This window comes from Suncus etruscus, chromosome 8 (genome assembly GCF_024139225.1).
Source record: "Suncus etruscus isolate mSunEtr1 chromosome 8, mSunEtr1.pri.cur, whole genome shotgun sequence".
Classification (NCBI taxonomy): domain Eukaryota; kingdom Metazoa; phylum Chordata; class Mammalia; order Eulipotyphla; family Soricidae; genus Suncus; species Suncus etruscus.
In genome coordinates, this window is record NC_064855.1 from 7798991 (window position 1) to 7813323 (window position 14333).

The 14333-nt window shown below is 40.7% G+C and overlaps 1 protein-coding gene across 1 annotated transcript in view; it reads right to left on the reverse strand.

Annotated features, from left to right (window-relative positions):
* Positions 1–14333, reverse strand: part of CNTN5 (contactin 5) — a 636787-nt gene that overhangs the window by 26065 nt on the left and 596389 nt on the right. The window contains exons 18-20 of the mRNA XM_049778604.1: positions 14095–14165; positions 12097–12331; positions 2518–2627 (exon numbers count right to left, since the gene is read on the reverse strand). Of these exons, the coding sequence (XP_049634561.1) occupies positions 2518–2627; positions 12097–12331; positions 14095–14165 (416 nt within the window). The remainder of the gene's footprint in view (positions 1–2517; positions 2628–12096; positions 12332–14094; positions 14166–14333) is intronic.

Consider the following 14333-nt stretch of genomic DNA (forward strand, 5'->3'; position numbering starts at 1 on the left):
AAGCATTAGGACTTCACTGCTCTCCATGACGCTCTCCTATCTTACACTCTGAATGATGGATCCAAGGGACGGATCTACCATTAGTTCAGACACTATGCTATGAGAGACAAGCATAACACAAATTAGTTCAAGTTTGATGAACTGTTAGGGAGAATGTGTTTTGAGTTTACTGTGAGCAAATGCCACAGTAGATATTCCAGAGTTCTAGTTCATCAATTATGAAATGGCAGATGACTGTGAACTTGCCTGAACTGGATTCTAGAAGGAGATAAGTTTGTTTGTGACTTCAGAAATGATTTCTTATTTCTCATTTTTCTTCCCTATTATTGCTGGGATATCAAGGGATATTTCCCATATGAAGGTCTCATCTGGACTCCTTTTAACTGCTTCCATCTGAGGCTAAAATAACTTTGTGCCATGGTTAATTCAACTCAGGTAGAAAATCTGGTGAAAAATATCTTCAGATTTAGAGTTTGATATTTTAACCTTTGAAAGCCATATTGAAGATGTATAATTTCAAGTATATGCCAGTGTCCTGCTATTTGGACAAGGCATTTGGATGCTTCTATAACAAATTATGGGCTCAGAGCTCTGAACTAAGATGCTCTGTTCCCAAGTTTGTTTGTTTTTTTTTTGTCACTAATTACTAGTTAGTAGCAGTGATATTCTTAAAAATATACATATTTAGAACTTTATTTTTCCTTTTGGGCAACACCAGGTGATGCTGAGGGATTACTTCTGATTCTGAATGCAGGGATCATTCCTGGCAGGGCTCAGGGATCACACGTGGTTCTGTAGATTAAATTTGGATTGGCAATGTGCAAGGCAAGTCTCCTGCTACTGACCTATCACTCCAGCCCCTTAGGTAAATATAATTTAATAGTATTGAGTTGACAAAAAATAATATTATGCTGATAATTTGATGATGATAGTTTTTTGAAGATCAAGAGAAACCCTGTAGGGGCCTGAGGCCATCAAGTGTTATGGCCTCATATGTCTATGTTTATGTGTCTATGCCACATATGTCTATGTGTCACTGGTGTGGGCCAAGCCAGCATCATGTACTGGAGGCTTCCCTCAGGGAAACTTGGTACCATTATCAGGCAAAATTCATGGTAGGTGAGGGCTTGGGGACTGGTTAGTTAAGGGGAGCCAGACAGAGTCTCTATGTTTTCTACAGTGGCACAACAGGTTGGGGTTGGTTGTGAAGTACAGATATATAGTCACTCAACAATTATCAATCATAGCTGTCAAGTGTATTAATAAGTTCCTGGAACTCATGGGAAGCAGATAACATTGCCAAGGAGACAGGACTAGGGAGATAGAAGCTATTCATCAAAGAAACAAGTGATCATGAAAAGATATACACTTTCTTATCACTCCTAACAATACACTGAAGCTCGTGTGTACAAAGAAATCTATGATATTATCTCAAAAATGATCTATTCTATGTGGTCTTTACTATAGTTCTTAGAAAGAACCTGAGAAACTTGCTACAGTGATCATTTTATATGCTAGCTGCCTACCTGCCTAATATTTCTCAAATATTATTTGAACAGTTATAGGAAATAAATAAATGGGTTTTCAGCCTATAAGGCATGCTGATATACTTAATCACTGCTAAAAAATGAAAGGTGATTTCTTCTACATGGGAGTCAAAAAGAGAAAAGGAACGAATTAAAAAATTGTCTAAAAGTGGATTCTAATTACTGTTTTTACTTTTAGAAACTAATCCTCTAACTCATATTCCTGACTAGCCAAAGCAGGATCAAGTAGGGATCTTACTTCTGTGAAGTATTCAAGTTCATATTGTCTGTAATCTTCAAGTGTGCAGGGGGACTAATCTCTTGCTGATGTCACTAAATGGTTAAAAAATATGAGCATTATAATAAGCTGACACATCTGTGTTAGAAAACTACAAAATGTCAGGGAAATCTGAGGGAAAGACCAGTGAGTTCTAAGCAGATTCTGGGAATTGGTAGATGGGGTAAGTTCTGTCAAGACTGTGGAAAAAAGGGGTTGGTGAAATAGCACAGAAGGTAGGGTGTTTGCCTTGCATGTATCTGACCCAAACTCAACCCCCAGTATCCCAGATGGTCTCCAGAGCACTATCAGGAGCAATTCCTGAGTGCAGAGCCAGGAACACAGCCAAGTACTGGGCCCTCCAATTCCCCTCAAAAAGAGCAAAACAGAAAACTTGTTTTGTATATTAAATAACGAGAGAAATACACAAAATGTTCATTCAACAATCAACTGGCTATCAGTAAACATTCACCTGTGGCTCCTTTTTTTTGTCTGAAGGCCTTAAAAAATCTTTTCCTGGTGCTATGACAACTGGTGTCCTGAGAAAGAAGCTGGCCAACAAGTGACACAATACATGGCATTCAAATAACATCTTTCTTTGCCACAGAGCCAATTCCAAAGGAATGTAATTCAGTCAGAGTCCCCAATCATCTCTTCAGTAGAATACAATGCCCGCAGGATCAACAAGGCACCTACACCCCATTCTGCGCATACCTCAAATCCCTGCGGTCTCCCCAGACTCTCTTTCAGATGTTTCCATGCAACCAGAATCTCCGACACAGACACACTGGTGGCCCGCACATCCGTGGGAGCGGTGCTGGGTTCTGCAGGAGGGAAAACAGATAATAAGCATCCCCAGTAACAAGCTCTGACTCTCCAAAGTTTCGCTCCTCAACCTGCCTCAGGTTCCTCCCATCTTCCCTAATTTTGAGGCAGATGAGCGCTGTGGTAGCTGTGAAAAATACAAGATGACAGAAATGGGCCATTGTGGATTTCTAGGCTAAATTCCAGGGTGGTTTTTGTGAACTTTGGTATTTGGATCAGGTCTCAGACCAAGGACAAATTCAGACAAGCAAAGATGAACTTTGTCCTCGATTAAGCAAGGATAGTCTAGGCAAGTTAAATTCTCTTAATGAAATTAGCTCCAGCCTAGCAGGAAGAGCAAGACCATAGAGTCAAATGTAGGGTTTTATGCTTCTAATTTTTTTTAATATCCCCCAAGTTACTCATTTATGGGCCAGAGAGCTCAGGGGTGAAGACACTTGCTTTGCATGAGCTGACCCTAGTTTGATCTATATGGTCCTCTGAACACTGGCAGGGGTCACTCCTAAGCATTGCTGACCAAAGCCCCCTCTCCACTCCATTACTAATTTATGTATAAGGTTTCTAATTTAGTTCACAATTTTCTAAATTCCACCTTCTTTATTTTTTGTTAGGCCACACCTGGTGGTGCATAGTGATTAGCCCTATGCTCAGGGATCACTCCTGGTGGGGTTCAGAAAATTGAACCTGGGTGTATCACATGACAGACAAATACCCTGTAGTATAATAAGCCCATTGTATTATTCCTCTGGCCCTCAAAGCTCTAGTTTCTTCATTTACTATGGGCTGTAAAGATATACTCAAATACTCAAATAATTTTGGTGCAATGATACCAATAAGATATTTAGTACAGTGCTTGGCTTTTGTAACATTTTCTCAGAGCACCACTCTTTTTTTTTTTTTTTTTTTTTTTTTTTGCCACGTTCAGGCATAAAAGGAGCCTAAATTTTGTTGAATTTATTTTGGGGGGGTATGTTGAACTTATTCAATTATGAAACTAGATTTCTATGATCACAGAAGGAATGCGTTATGAATCATGATATTTAAAAAGCATGCCTTGACTTTTAATACAGGTAAAGATGGAAAAGGCAGGGCTGAAAGGTCTCAGTCCTACTGCTTGAAACTCCCTTTCATTTGTTCCTATGCTTGGCGACCTTTCCTTCAACTCCTCTCAAATCACCCCCTCTGACTGACATCTGTCTGCTCTGTTCTCTATTGAGGCTGAACTCGCTGTGAGGAACAAAATATTTCCAGCTTTGACGCTGCTGAATCACAAATATGGTGTCACAAACACACGTTAGAGGAAATGGCAGAATAAAGGCCATATATTAGTTCAAACAGTTCTGAACAAATTCGATTTATAAAGCCTCTGCCACATAAAAATGAAAGACTTGGCTATGTACTTCCCAATCACTGGTGAGAATGCAGAGTAATTGACCAAAAATCAATCATTTTTTTTTGGGTGGGGGGAGACTTCAGGGAAGCTTACAGAAAAGAACGTTCTAGATAAACTTTTTTTTAAAAATTCATAATTTTATATGAAAAGATTTATAATCATGTTCAGTAAATTTTCCTATTCTAATGGAAGACGGCCTCATGTTTATCTGGAAAGCATTTATATGTTATTAATTGAAAAAGATTTTTCTTAAACAGCTACACTTGTTACTACAAAAGAGGTTCACAAAAGAGTTTTTCAAAGGTGCATGTTTGCACCAAGCAATGATTTTCTTTGGTAAAGCTTTCATTAAAATCATATGCTATAATTGTGTTAACTCGAAGAGCTTTGGCAAATTCACATTAATCTTCATGCAGAAACTGACATTAATTCCTGCCATGGTATAAATGGTAATTTCTCATTCTGTCACTCTGTGTATATATTTTCCTTTACACAAAGGTTTCACTCATCCTATGTCCCAGCTTTCTATTTGTACATCTGCCCAATTAAAAAAATATGGTTTAAGATTCTCTTCTATTTAATCTCAAATTCTGATCAGAAGACTTGCAGTAGACATTTGCTTTCATTGTAATTCAGTCAATGTTAAATGATTAATTTTTCAAGGAAATGCAAAGTTCTTCAAGTGTGCACAAGCTTCTCTTTCAGGGATCAGGACAGAATTTATTTCAAAGAAAAAAGGACTGGGTATTACTACACACTTGGAAACAGTTTTGCTTATTTTCAGCATGGTTGTACTGCAGAAAGGTATATGGTACATAGTATCATTCAGCTTTTATATTTTTGAAGCAATGACATCTTTGCTGGAGAAGACTGCAAAGGGATAAATAATTTTACAAGCACAAAATATGTGCTTGGGTGGTAATGCCTTTCTCTTCTTATCTCTAGAGAAATAAATGATTTCACTATTAGTTTTCTGTGATACTACAAGTTAAGGTACTTCTCAAAAAGAAATACAGAATTTAAAACGTTAAAATAAATACTGCTTGTCTAAGAAAAATATGAAGAATAATCTGAAACCTACTTCCCAAGCAAGAAGGCTAATTTCCATTTTAAGATCTAAGTGATGTCCCACCATTTTACTACTGGGAATGGCACTTTAGAATGGCATCTGACTCAATGATGGGGAATGAAGTAATTCCAAGAAAATGAAAAAGAACCCATGAGTCACTTTGGATAGGTTTCAGCATTGGCTGTCAGGAGCTTCAGAAGCAGAACCATGTTGAAAAGCATATAAAACCCTGACCCCATCAGTGTATTTCTAGAAGTTTCTATATGTTCTAGTGATAGCTGAAGAGACATTTTCTTGCAGAGAGAGCATTGTCTGTGGTGACTGGATTACAGAACATTGTGTTTGGTTGGAATTAACTTCTGTGTCTGGGCTTCCAAGCCCACTGTGACTTGATCATGGAAATCACAACTAGACAGAGCTTTAGAAAGCCACATGAACCCAATGTCTCAAACGTATGGCCAGTGGGTCTTTAATCAGGATTCATTTGTCCACATATTAAATAAATTTATTTCAAAATCTCATGGAAAAATAAGGATTTCTGGCTTCACATGGCAAAAAGGCATTAATGCCAGTCTTTTCTTTGGATGGAAATTACAGCAGGACTTCTTTCATGGCCTTCGATCTCTGTTCTGATCTCAGAAGGTTGCTCAAGTATAGGCCTGCATTTCAATCCAGGTCCCAACGTACAGGTGGAAAATGGGGCAGACATAAAGTGTCCAACTTCTGCCTTGACCTGGAAAGAATCCCAGTTAGAGCTCAACACTCATATAGACTTTTAAATGGGGATTAAGGAAAGAGCTGATTGAGTCTCCTCCTCTTGAGCACTCTTGAGTGCCCTCTGGGCACAGAGTTTTTAGAGGAAACAAGTAGAATCATTCTGTTGATGCCAATTAACCTCCAAATAACTGGCCAATAAATAGAGGAAATAATATTAAAGCAACAGAAACAAACAAGATAGGGAAGAGCAACAGACCAAGACAAGAGTTGCCATACATCACGTGTCTGACATATGCCAAGCTGTATGCAAAACTCACTATAGACAGAAATCAATTTTCCCAATAGTCTTACCAACACCATCAGCATTTCAGATGAGGAATCCAAGGGTAAAAGTGGTTAAGTAACATGCCCAAGACTAGTTGGCTGTCAGGGAGTGGAGAGGATCTAAATGAGGTACTCAGGCCCAAAACCTCTTGCCAACCTGTGTTAGGTACCATTTCAGTGCCCTATAAGCCTAGGGTTCTCCTTCTGCTGTTATTCTTCCTTCTCTCTGTATCCCCTGATAGTCCCCATATCCCTGCCACAACTTCTCTTTCCCCAATTTTTCTACTTGGGCTTTCAATTTTAGTCTAGTCAGAAGCCACCTGAACTCCTTAAGTTACTATTAAAAGTTGCTAATATTGTCATGGTCAAATCCTTTTCTCTTTTCAGGGACTTGATGATAATTTGAACACATAACTGCATGTGCCTCACAGATCCTGCATCATTCACTTCTGACCATTATACTCAGGTAACTTGATGAAAATTCGGAGATCTTTTCTGAGTCTGTGCCAATGTTAGATCTGACGAACAGTTCTCAGCCAAGACTGAGAAGGAACTCTTTCTATGGAGAGCTTTATTAGGGCCTGGAGGACTCCATCTTTCTAATCTGTACTATAGCGGACAGGCTGATTGATAGATTTCGGGGCTTTAGATTAAAATTTTTGAACAGCATTACCATGTTCCTGAATTTAGATGATACATTTGGGCTAAGTGACCTAACTGCCAGAGTTCTCAAAGTAATATGGGGGGATGTGCTTATAATATTGATTATACATCTGACTTCCTAGGAAAAATGGGCAACAACATTAATCAAAGGAGAATTTAATAAACTCCTTGGGAGAAGGTGGGGTTAGGGTTTCATTATTTAAAAATTCAGTGAAGACAGCTGCGGTTGAACTTTTATGAGCACTAATCCAAATGGATCATCTGGCAAAGAGAGGAAATTATTCCTTGTATTTTATAACTAATATACCAATTTATTAATTTTCAAGTTCACATAAATCCCACCGAGTTCAGCTTCAGCTAAAAGCTGATGTGCTAAGTAAAACCTCATAAATGTCAGGTTTTAATTTCAGCCATGGAAGCTCCCTTTGTGAGGGGATAATTGTGTATCATTTTCTGCAAATGAGAGCATTTGGATTTTAATAAAAATAAAAGTGGCACACTTTCTAGATACAAGGAAAAAGCCAAAAACAATTTTAAAAGACCAAGACACATCACAAATTAATCCTTCAACCTATAGTCAATATTAAATTTTCCTCTATTTTTCTATTAGATGTAACTGAATGTTCGGCTTCTTTGCCTGTCCAAAGTCATAATGATGAGAACTAAATGGAAAAAGGTTGACTAATAACTATTTATGAAATATGAACGAGAAAGCCTATTTGATTTTCATGGATAAAACTACTTTTTATCACTTCTACCATGACTTTAAATATAATTCAAAAGGTAATTGTTATCCTTAAGAAAATAGAATGAGAATACTATGTGTTATAACTCCAGGCCCAGAGACTTGCCTTGCACTCAAAATTAGATAACATATGATTCTTGCCTAATTCGAAGGGTTTCAATAACTGGTGCAAATTCTGGCATGCAAACATCTCTCTTTCAACTGATGTCAGTTGCCACGTGGCACTGATGGAGTCACTCACAGTTAATTTCGTTGTGAAAACCATCAATGGCTTTCAAGGCTCCTTAGACTTAGCAGAAGACCCATTTGTAGCTTTTCTGACAGTACTCTGGGTTGACCGTGGAACTGCCAAGAGCCAAGCCAAGGAAGGCCACCTCCCAAGTGAATGACAAAATATCAGCATCGGTAAAAAATAAGTCCTTTTAATTATAGATAACATTTCAGATTTCACCTGTGATATGGGATTCTCATGTGTATCCCTAGAAGGAAAGGAAAGGGGTTGCGGAGAATGTGGGATATTGATGCCATCCTTCATTCCCGCCTTCCTTTATCTATGCATTCTTCATCCCTATATTCTTCAACCCTGCATTCTTCATTTCTGCACTTGCCAGAGATGGGCTGGGTCAGTACAGGGTGAGCTAAACTGAAGTAATAAAGGCTTCTAGTGGCTGTGTCCAGTACAGCCCCTGACACCTATTTTTTCACAGCCTGGTGCTGGCTGTGAGAAGAGCGTATCACCCTGTGATCAGGGCATGCTGTTAAGGAGTCATGCTTTGGAGAGAAAGAACTTTGCCCACACAAAACAGAAACCCAGGCCCATAGCTTTGCTCCTTTCTCAGGACAGCAGAGAGGCATGTAGTTGATAACAGGTGAACTGGCTTGACTGAAGAAAAAAGAGCAGAATTTTTCCTTTGGGGAAACAGTCTTACTCAGGGGAACTGGGTGGGGGGACACCTGTGAGCCTGTATGAACACAACTAGAACAGATTCACTTGGCATGAGAACCAATGTTTTCATGAGACTACTATTATTTTTTTTTAATCATCATTTGTGTTTTGGCCCACTGTTGCATAAAATAATTAACGATGGGGCTGGATGGCGATGGATGGTGATGGATTCCTTTCTGCCACCCCAGGCCACATGGCTCTGCAACTCCATCCAGCCGGCCGGGTCCCAGGCCCAGGTGAAATCACTCACTCACACGCAGGCTTCAGGAAGAATCATCTTTATTCATGCCCTAGCCACCACAGGTGTGTGGCCTATGTCAACCTTTCAAGCACAGCATTATTTTGCTAGCCCTGCATCTTATCTTCTGTTAGCCATCTTCCCTTTGGGCTTCATGCGGCCCAAAGATTCAAAAGCCGGCCAAGAGACAAAAGGGCCGAATCCCTTTCGTCCCAGGCTTATCTAACTTTGTTCAGACCCCTCCCAGGAATGGGAGGTCTTGCAGGTAGTTACACCTATTATCCGGTTCCCAAGACCCCTCCCAGATATGGGTGGGTCTTAGGGTCTTTGCACCCAACTTCAGGGTTTTAGCTAGGTACACCAACAGCCCACACCAAAAAGGGCTTATGGGCTACTCATAGCTCTGTGCTCTGAATTCACTCTCAGCCATTCTTGGGGACCATGCAGTGAGAGGGATCGCATTGGGGACCAGGGAATTCTGCAGACCCATGGGCAAGGAGCATGCTTGGAAAGTGGGGGGAAAAGCCCAATTCAGGGTATCTGGAGCTGGTGCCTTGAGGGCTGATGCAAGGATCCTGCCAGGAACTGAAGTGTAGCCAGCTATAGGCCAGGCTTGTGTCCTATACTTCCGCCTCAGTATCTCCAGATAGGGTCCAGGTTGGGCTCTGAGAGGCAAATGAACTGCCAAGACCACACATTCAATCTGCAGACCAGAGCTTAGGTCTGCTCCAGAGAAAGGCTCTTCCATTCCAGTGTTTGGCCTTTCCTACTCGAGGAAATTTAATGAAGCTCTAACCTTACTCAGGTTTGCATGTGATGTTCCAAATTAGAAAATGTAATTAGCAAGCAGTGCCAAATTTGTGTTTGAAGTTTGCTGTCAGAACAAAGGGAGACTCTATTAGGATGGAACTGGCGTGGCGGCTTTCATATTTCACTCTACCCAAATAAATAATGTTACTATGAATTATGTTACCGCAGCAACCTTGGTGCTAGGGAAAGGAAAAATGCATATTTTCTATCCAGCTTGAAAGAGAAATCTCCAAAGTCAACCCATTTCAAGTTTAAGGAAACAGAAGAGACACCCCATGGTGGAGGCTATAATTTAATTTTAAAGCACAGGTTGACAAGGAATGTACAACCCAAATTCATACAACAGTGTAGACTGTTGTTATCTGCAAAGCAAGTTCACATGCCTCTCTTCATCTCCGTGACCTTGGGGACCATGTGCTTGATAACTTGGTGGAAGAAATTTTTAAAACAACAAGAACCATCTACTTCTTAAATAAAGCATGTACTTCAAAATAGATGTTTGGTGTAATGAATAATAGAAAATATTATTTTATACAATTCTGGTGGGATAGTAGAGGGTGGTGGTTAAATGCACTGACATGGGGTTATTCCAGTCTGATTTTGAATCCCAGCTGTGCTTTTACTATACTTCCAACTCTTATTCCTTATTGCTGTGAATTTGAGCAAGTTATTTCTCCTCTCTGAGCTTCTGTTTCTTGAAAAGAAAATCCAAAGTAGCTTTAGATCTCCACTTTGGATTTGACTGCAAAAATTAAATTTAAAAGTCTCAGTAATAAAGTACAAGATGTATATCTAAAACACACTAGAACCCTTAGCTGTGTCAGGACTTTCCATGGGATAGTTCATGGCTTTGGCTTGTTCTTTATTTTCTGGTTACTCCCTTTTGTTACCTTCATATTTGGGGGGGGGGGAATGGCATAATCAGGGCTTACTCTAGCTCTGTGCTCAAGGATTACTCCTGGTGAGACTTGGAGACCACATGTAGACTGAATATTATACCTGGCTTTGCTGTGTGTAATGTAAGGCAAGTATCTCATCTATGGATGCTTTCTGGCTCCTGTTCCTTCTCAGATTAAGAAAAAATTGCTTCTGGAGTTTCAAAGTTTAGCTCAATCAAATAGCAAGGCGGTTTGTATGAAAAACTGCATTTTTAGGACACACTAACTGCTCTGGACCCTCTGGCCTCATCTGTTCCCTCCTCAATGCTTGCTACCATAAAGGTGTGCTCTTCTCTGAGCTATTCAAGCCAGACAAATGGGCAGAGAGGAAAGGATTGGTTTAGATGGATATTGACTGTCTTAAAGGTCAATAGTCAGGTGGTACTTGTAGAAAAAGGGAAGGGCTGGCTTTTGCTTGAGGATCCCCCAAAATGCTGCCTAGAGTGTGAGGAGGGAGGGAAAAGCTACTTTTAAGACATAGAGTGCTCATGCTTTGTCTCACTTGGAAGCTGCATTTTTCAAGTAAAATGAAAAAGAACCCAGACGACTCCTTTAGGAAGTGGCCTTTACATGTAGCATTGCCACCTAGAGGGAAACTGAGGAAGTCAGAGCTGGGCTGTCGAAGTCCCTGGCTGTAAAATGTAAAATTGAACTAGATGTTCAATTCTCAGTTATAAGCAAAACAACCTCTAGCAACTACCTTCACTTACTCCTTAAAATTTGCTTTCTCTACCACAGACAGGCAATAAAGCTTGTTAGAAGGTTCTGTCATGGGGATTCAATGATATATAAAATCTTCCACAGAACCCAGTCCAGCATTTCATCAGCCCTACTGTTAGTATATGAGGGTATTAATGAGTATATTAATTGGCCAAGTAAAAAAGATTTTTTTAAATTCACTTCACATAAATTTAAATGTAGTATGTTACCATATAAAATGAGCTAAAGTTCAAATCAAAAAGTATTGGTTCCATAGTCACGAAGACCACAGAATACACTTTAGGCATAACTGATACCTTACTATTCTGAGAAGATACTTGCCATATATTGTTAGAGAGTGATACATATAGAGCAAAATATATAAAGTGATTCATCTTGAAGAGATATCTTGAAGAGATAGCATAGAGGTAGGGCATTTGCTTTGCATGCAGAAGGATGGTGGTTCGAATGCTGGCATCCCAAATGGTCCCCCAGGCCTGCCAGGAGCAATTTCTGAGCATAGAGCCAGAAGTAACCCCTGAGTGCTTCTGGGTGTGACCCAAAAACCAAAATCAATCAAACAAAAAAAGGATTTTTAGAAAAAATATTTTATTTGTTTGTTTGTTTTTGGGCCACACCTGGTAACGCCCTGGCTTTGCACTCAGAAATTGCTCCTGGCATGTGGCAACCATATGGGATGCTGGGGATTCGAACCATGGTCCGTCCTAGGTTAGCTGCATGCAAGACAAATGCCCTACCACTGCTCCACGGCTCTGGCCCCCAAAAGATTTGGTAAACATTTATTTGAAACATGTAGTAGAATACGTGTGTTTAATAGTCTCTTTGATATATACTTAATATTTACAATAATATACCACTCATTAACTAAAATATTTAAATATCCAGCAGGAACAAACGAAACTGACCTCCTTCAGCTGAGCAGATGACCACGATTGGACTGAAAGGTCCATCCCCTTTATTGTTGTAAACACCAACTTTCACCTCAAAGGGCGTCAGAGGAGGGACACTCTCATCCCGGTAGATGAACTTGGATGCTTCTGAGGATGTCACCATTTTCTCTTTCCAGCCCCTTGTTCCATTTGGTCTGAAGGCTACGATGTAGCCAAAACCTTCCCCATTCTGAAACTCTTCAGAGACTGGCTAAAGAAGAAAACTACAATTAATCATCAACAAAACGACCAATGAAAAAACCTACTTCCTTTCCCATTCCACAGACCCAAAATTATGAATCGAGTAAAAAAAGAATCTCAAATCTTTATATTTCACTGGATAACAACACAGCAACCTGAAAATGTATAATGTTTGCAAGTTTAAAACAACAGCAACCCTTAATAGAGTCACTTGGTCTTAGCAAAGGTAATAAGGATACTGAAAACTTTAGGTACAAGGAATATATTTTTATATGTATGACAGTAGGGCCCTGGACATCTTTCTAAAATTTAACCCATTGGGGAAATCGACCTCTGTTGCGGTGTTTGGGAAAATTGAATCTCTGGGGATGATCTACTGAGACAGCTGTACAGAAAACCCAGAGACATTCATGGGAGACCCCATTCCCTATGTGCTAAGTAATATGAAGAGATTGGAACTAGTGTTTGTTCCAGAAGCATCTATACTATGTGCATCGCTTACACTTGAGGTTGTTAGATGGGCATCTATGGTGAGCTATGGGAAAAAAGCAATTGTAGTGTGTTGCCAGCCAGTGCCTAGAGTAACATCAGGGTAGACAATCAATGTATTTAACCTTCTGAATTTTAATTTTGGGGGAAATGAAAACACTGAAGGGAGGAGGAAGAGATATAAAGCCTATAGCCTCAGAGTGCTGCTGAATGCATTTGTTTTTCCTCCTGAATTCTGATGTTGGACAGTGTGTTGGCCTTAGAAGGGGATTAAAAGTCCTGAGACATCACATGGATGGGATCAGTGCTTCTGAGAGTACCCCCAGGAGGTCCCTGCCTCCTTCTATGCCAGGCAACAGGAAACAGCACTAGAGAACCTGAGTTATCCGCCAGGCATGGAGTCTGAGAGCCTGCTGCAAGGGCTGTGGTGGCCGAGCCATTGTGTCCACACTGCCTGCCTGGGACTACTGCAAATGCTCCTTGGCAGAATGACCCAGTGGGTCATTTTGAGCAGTGAGGCTAGGTAAGACTTGGTCAGCCAAGGGCAGGTATTGAGAAGCGAACACTGGTAGAGAGAACAAATGATGTGAAATTTGATTGAGGGGAACCACAGGCACAAGATAAGCTCATGGAGAGTTTCTTCTGGAGAAAGGAGATTTTTCTGTCCATTTTCTCATTTTCCTGAGACATAGAGAGAGATTTGTTGTGTTTCCATGCTCGGAAGTACAGTTCTTAGAGCTCCAGATGATGGTGGAAAAATCAGGTCACTGGAAACCAAAAAGGGAATAAGTTCCCAGGTCTCGCATCTGCTGCTCCTGTACCTTCAAGCCTGTATAAGAGAGGTGAAAGGACAAAGTTTTGGGACACCCCCACCCCCAGACTGCTCAAGAGCAAAGGACTTCCAGGCGCCTCAGGTTCATGATCCATCAGGACCTGGAGGACTATCAGCCCCACATAAGACTGTTCGTTGCACAGAGGTAAATAATTTAGGGTGACTGTTGCTCCCTGGAGGTTTCAGGGTCCCATTAAGACACAGGCAGCTTCATTCTGAAAGCAGAAAGGATCAGGCACAAGGGAATGGGGCACTGGGAGAAGGCAAGTTTTAGCTATACAGACATGGTTCTGAGAGCTCATGCAACAGGACAACACCACTCAGACCTGCAAGAAAGTTGCCCTGCACCTAGGATGAACTCGGGCCAAGGTGAGTGTGGGTATCAGGCATGCAGCAACGAGCTCTACCTGTATGGTGCACCAATGCTTCACAGTGAGCATGGTGCTTCTTACCTCCCAGGCGATGACCAGCTCATGCCTTCTCCCACTTCTCCCGCTGACATTGGTGGGCGCCGTCTTTGGCACTGTGGATACAAAGTGTATTGAGAATCAGGCCAGTAACCATAACTTTAGGCTTCCTCTGAGCCCCTTCTCAGGCTGTATGACTCCCCAGAGAAGTTGGAAGTCAGAGTGATCATGCTGAATCATTGAAAAAAAATGGTTGGGTGGTCCCCAGCTTCCCACAGGGGAGG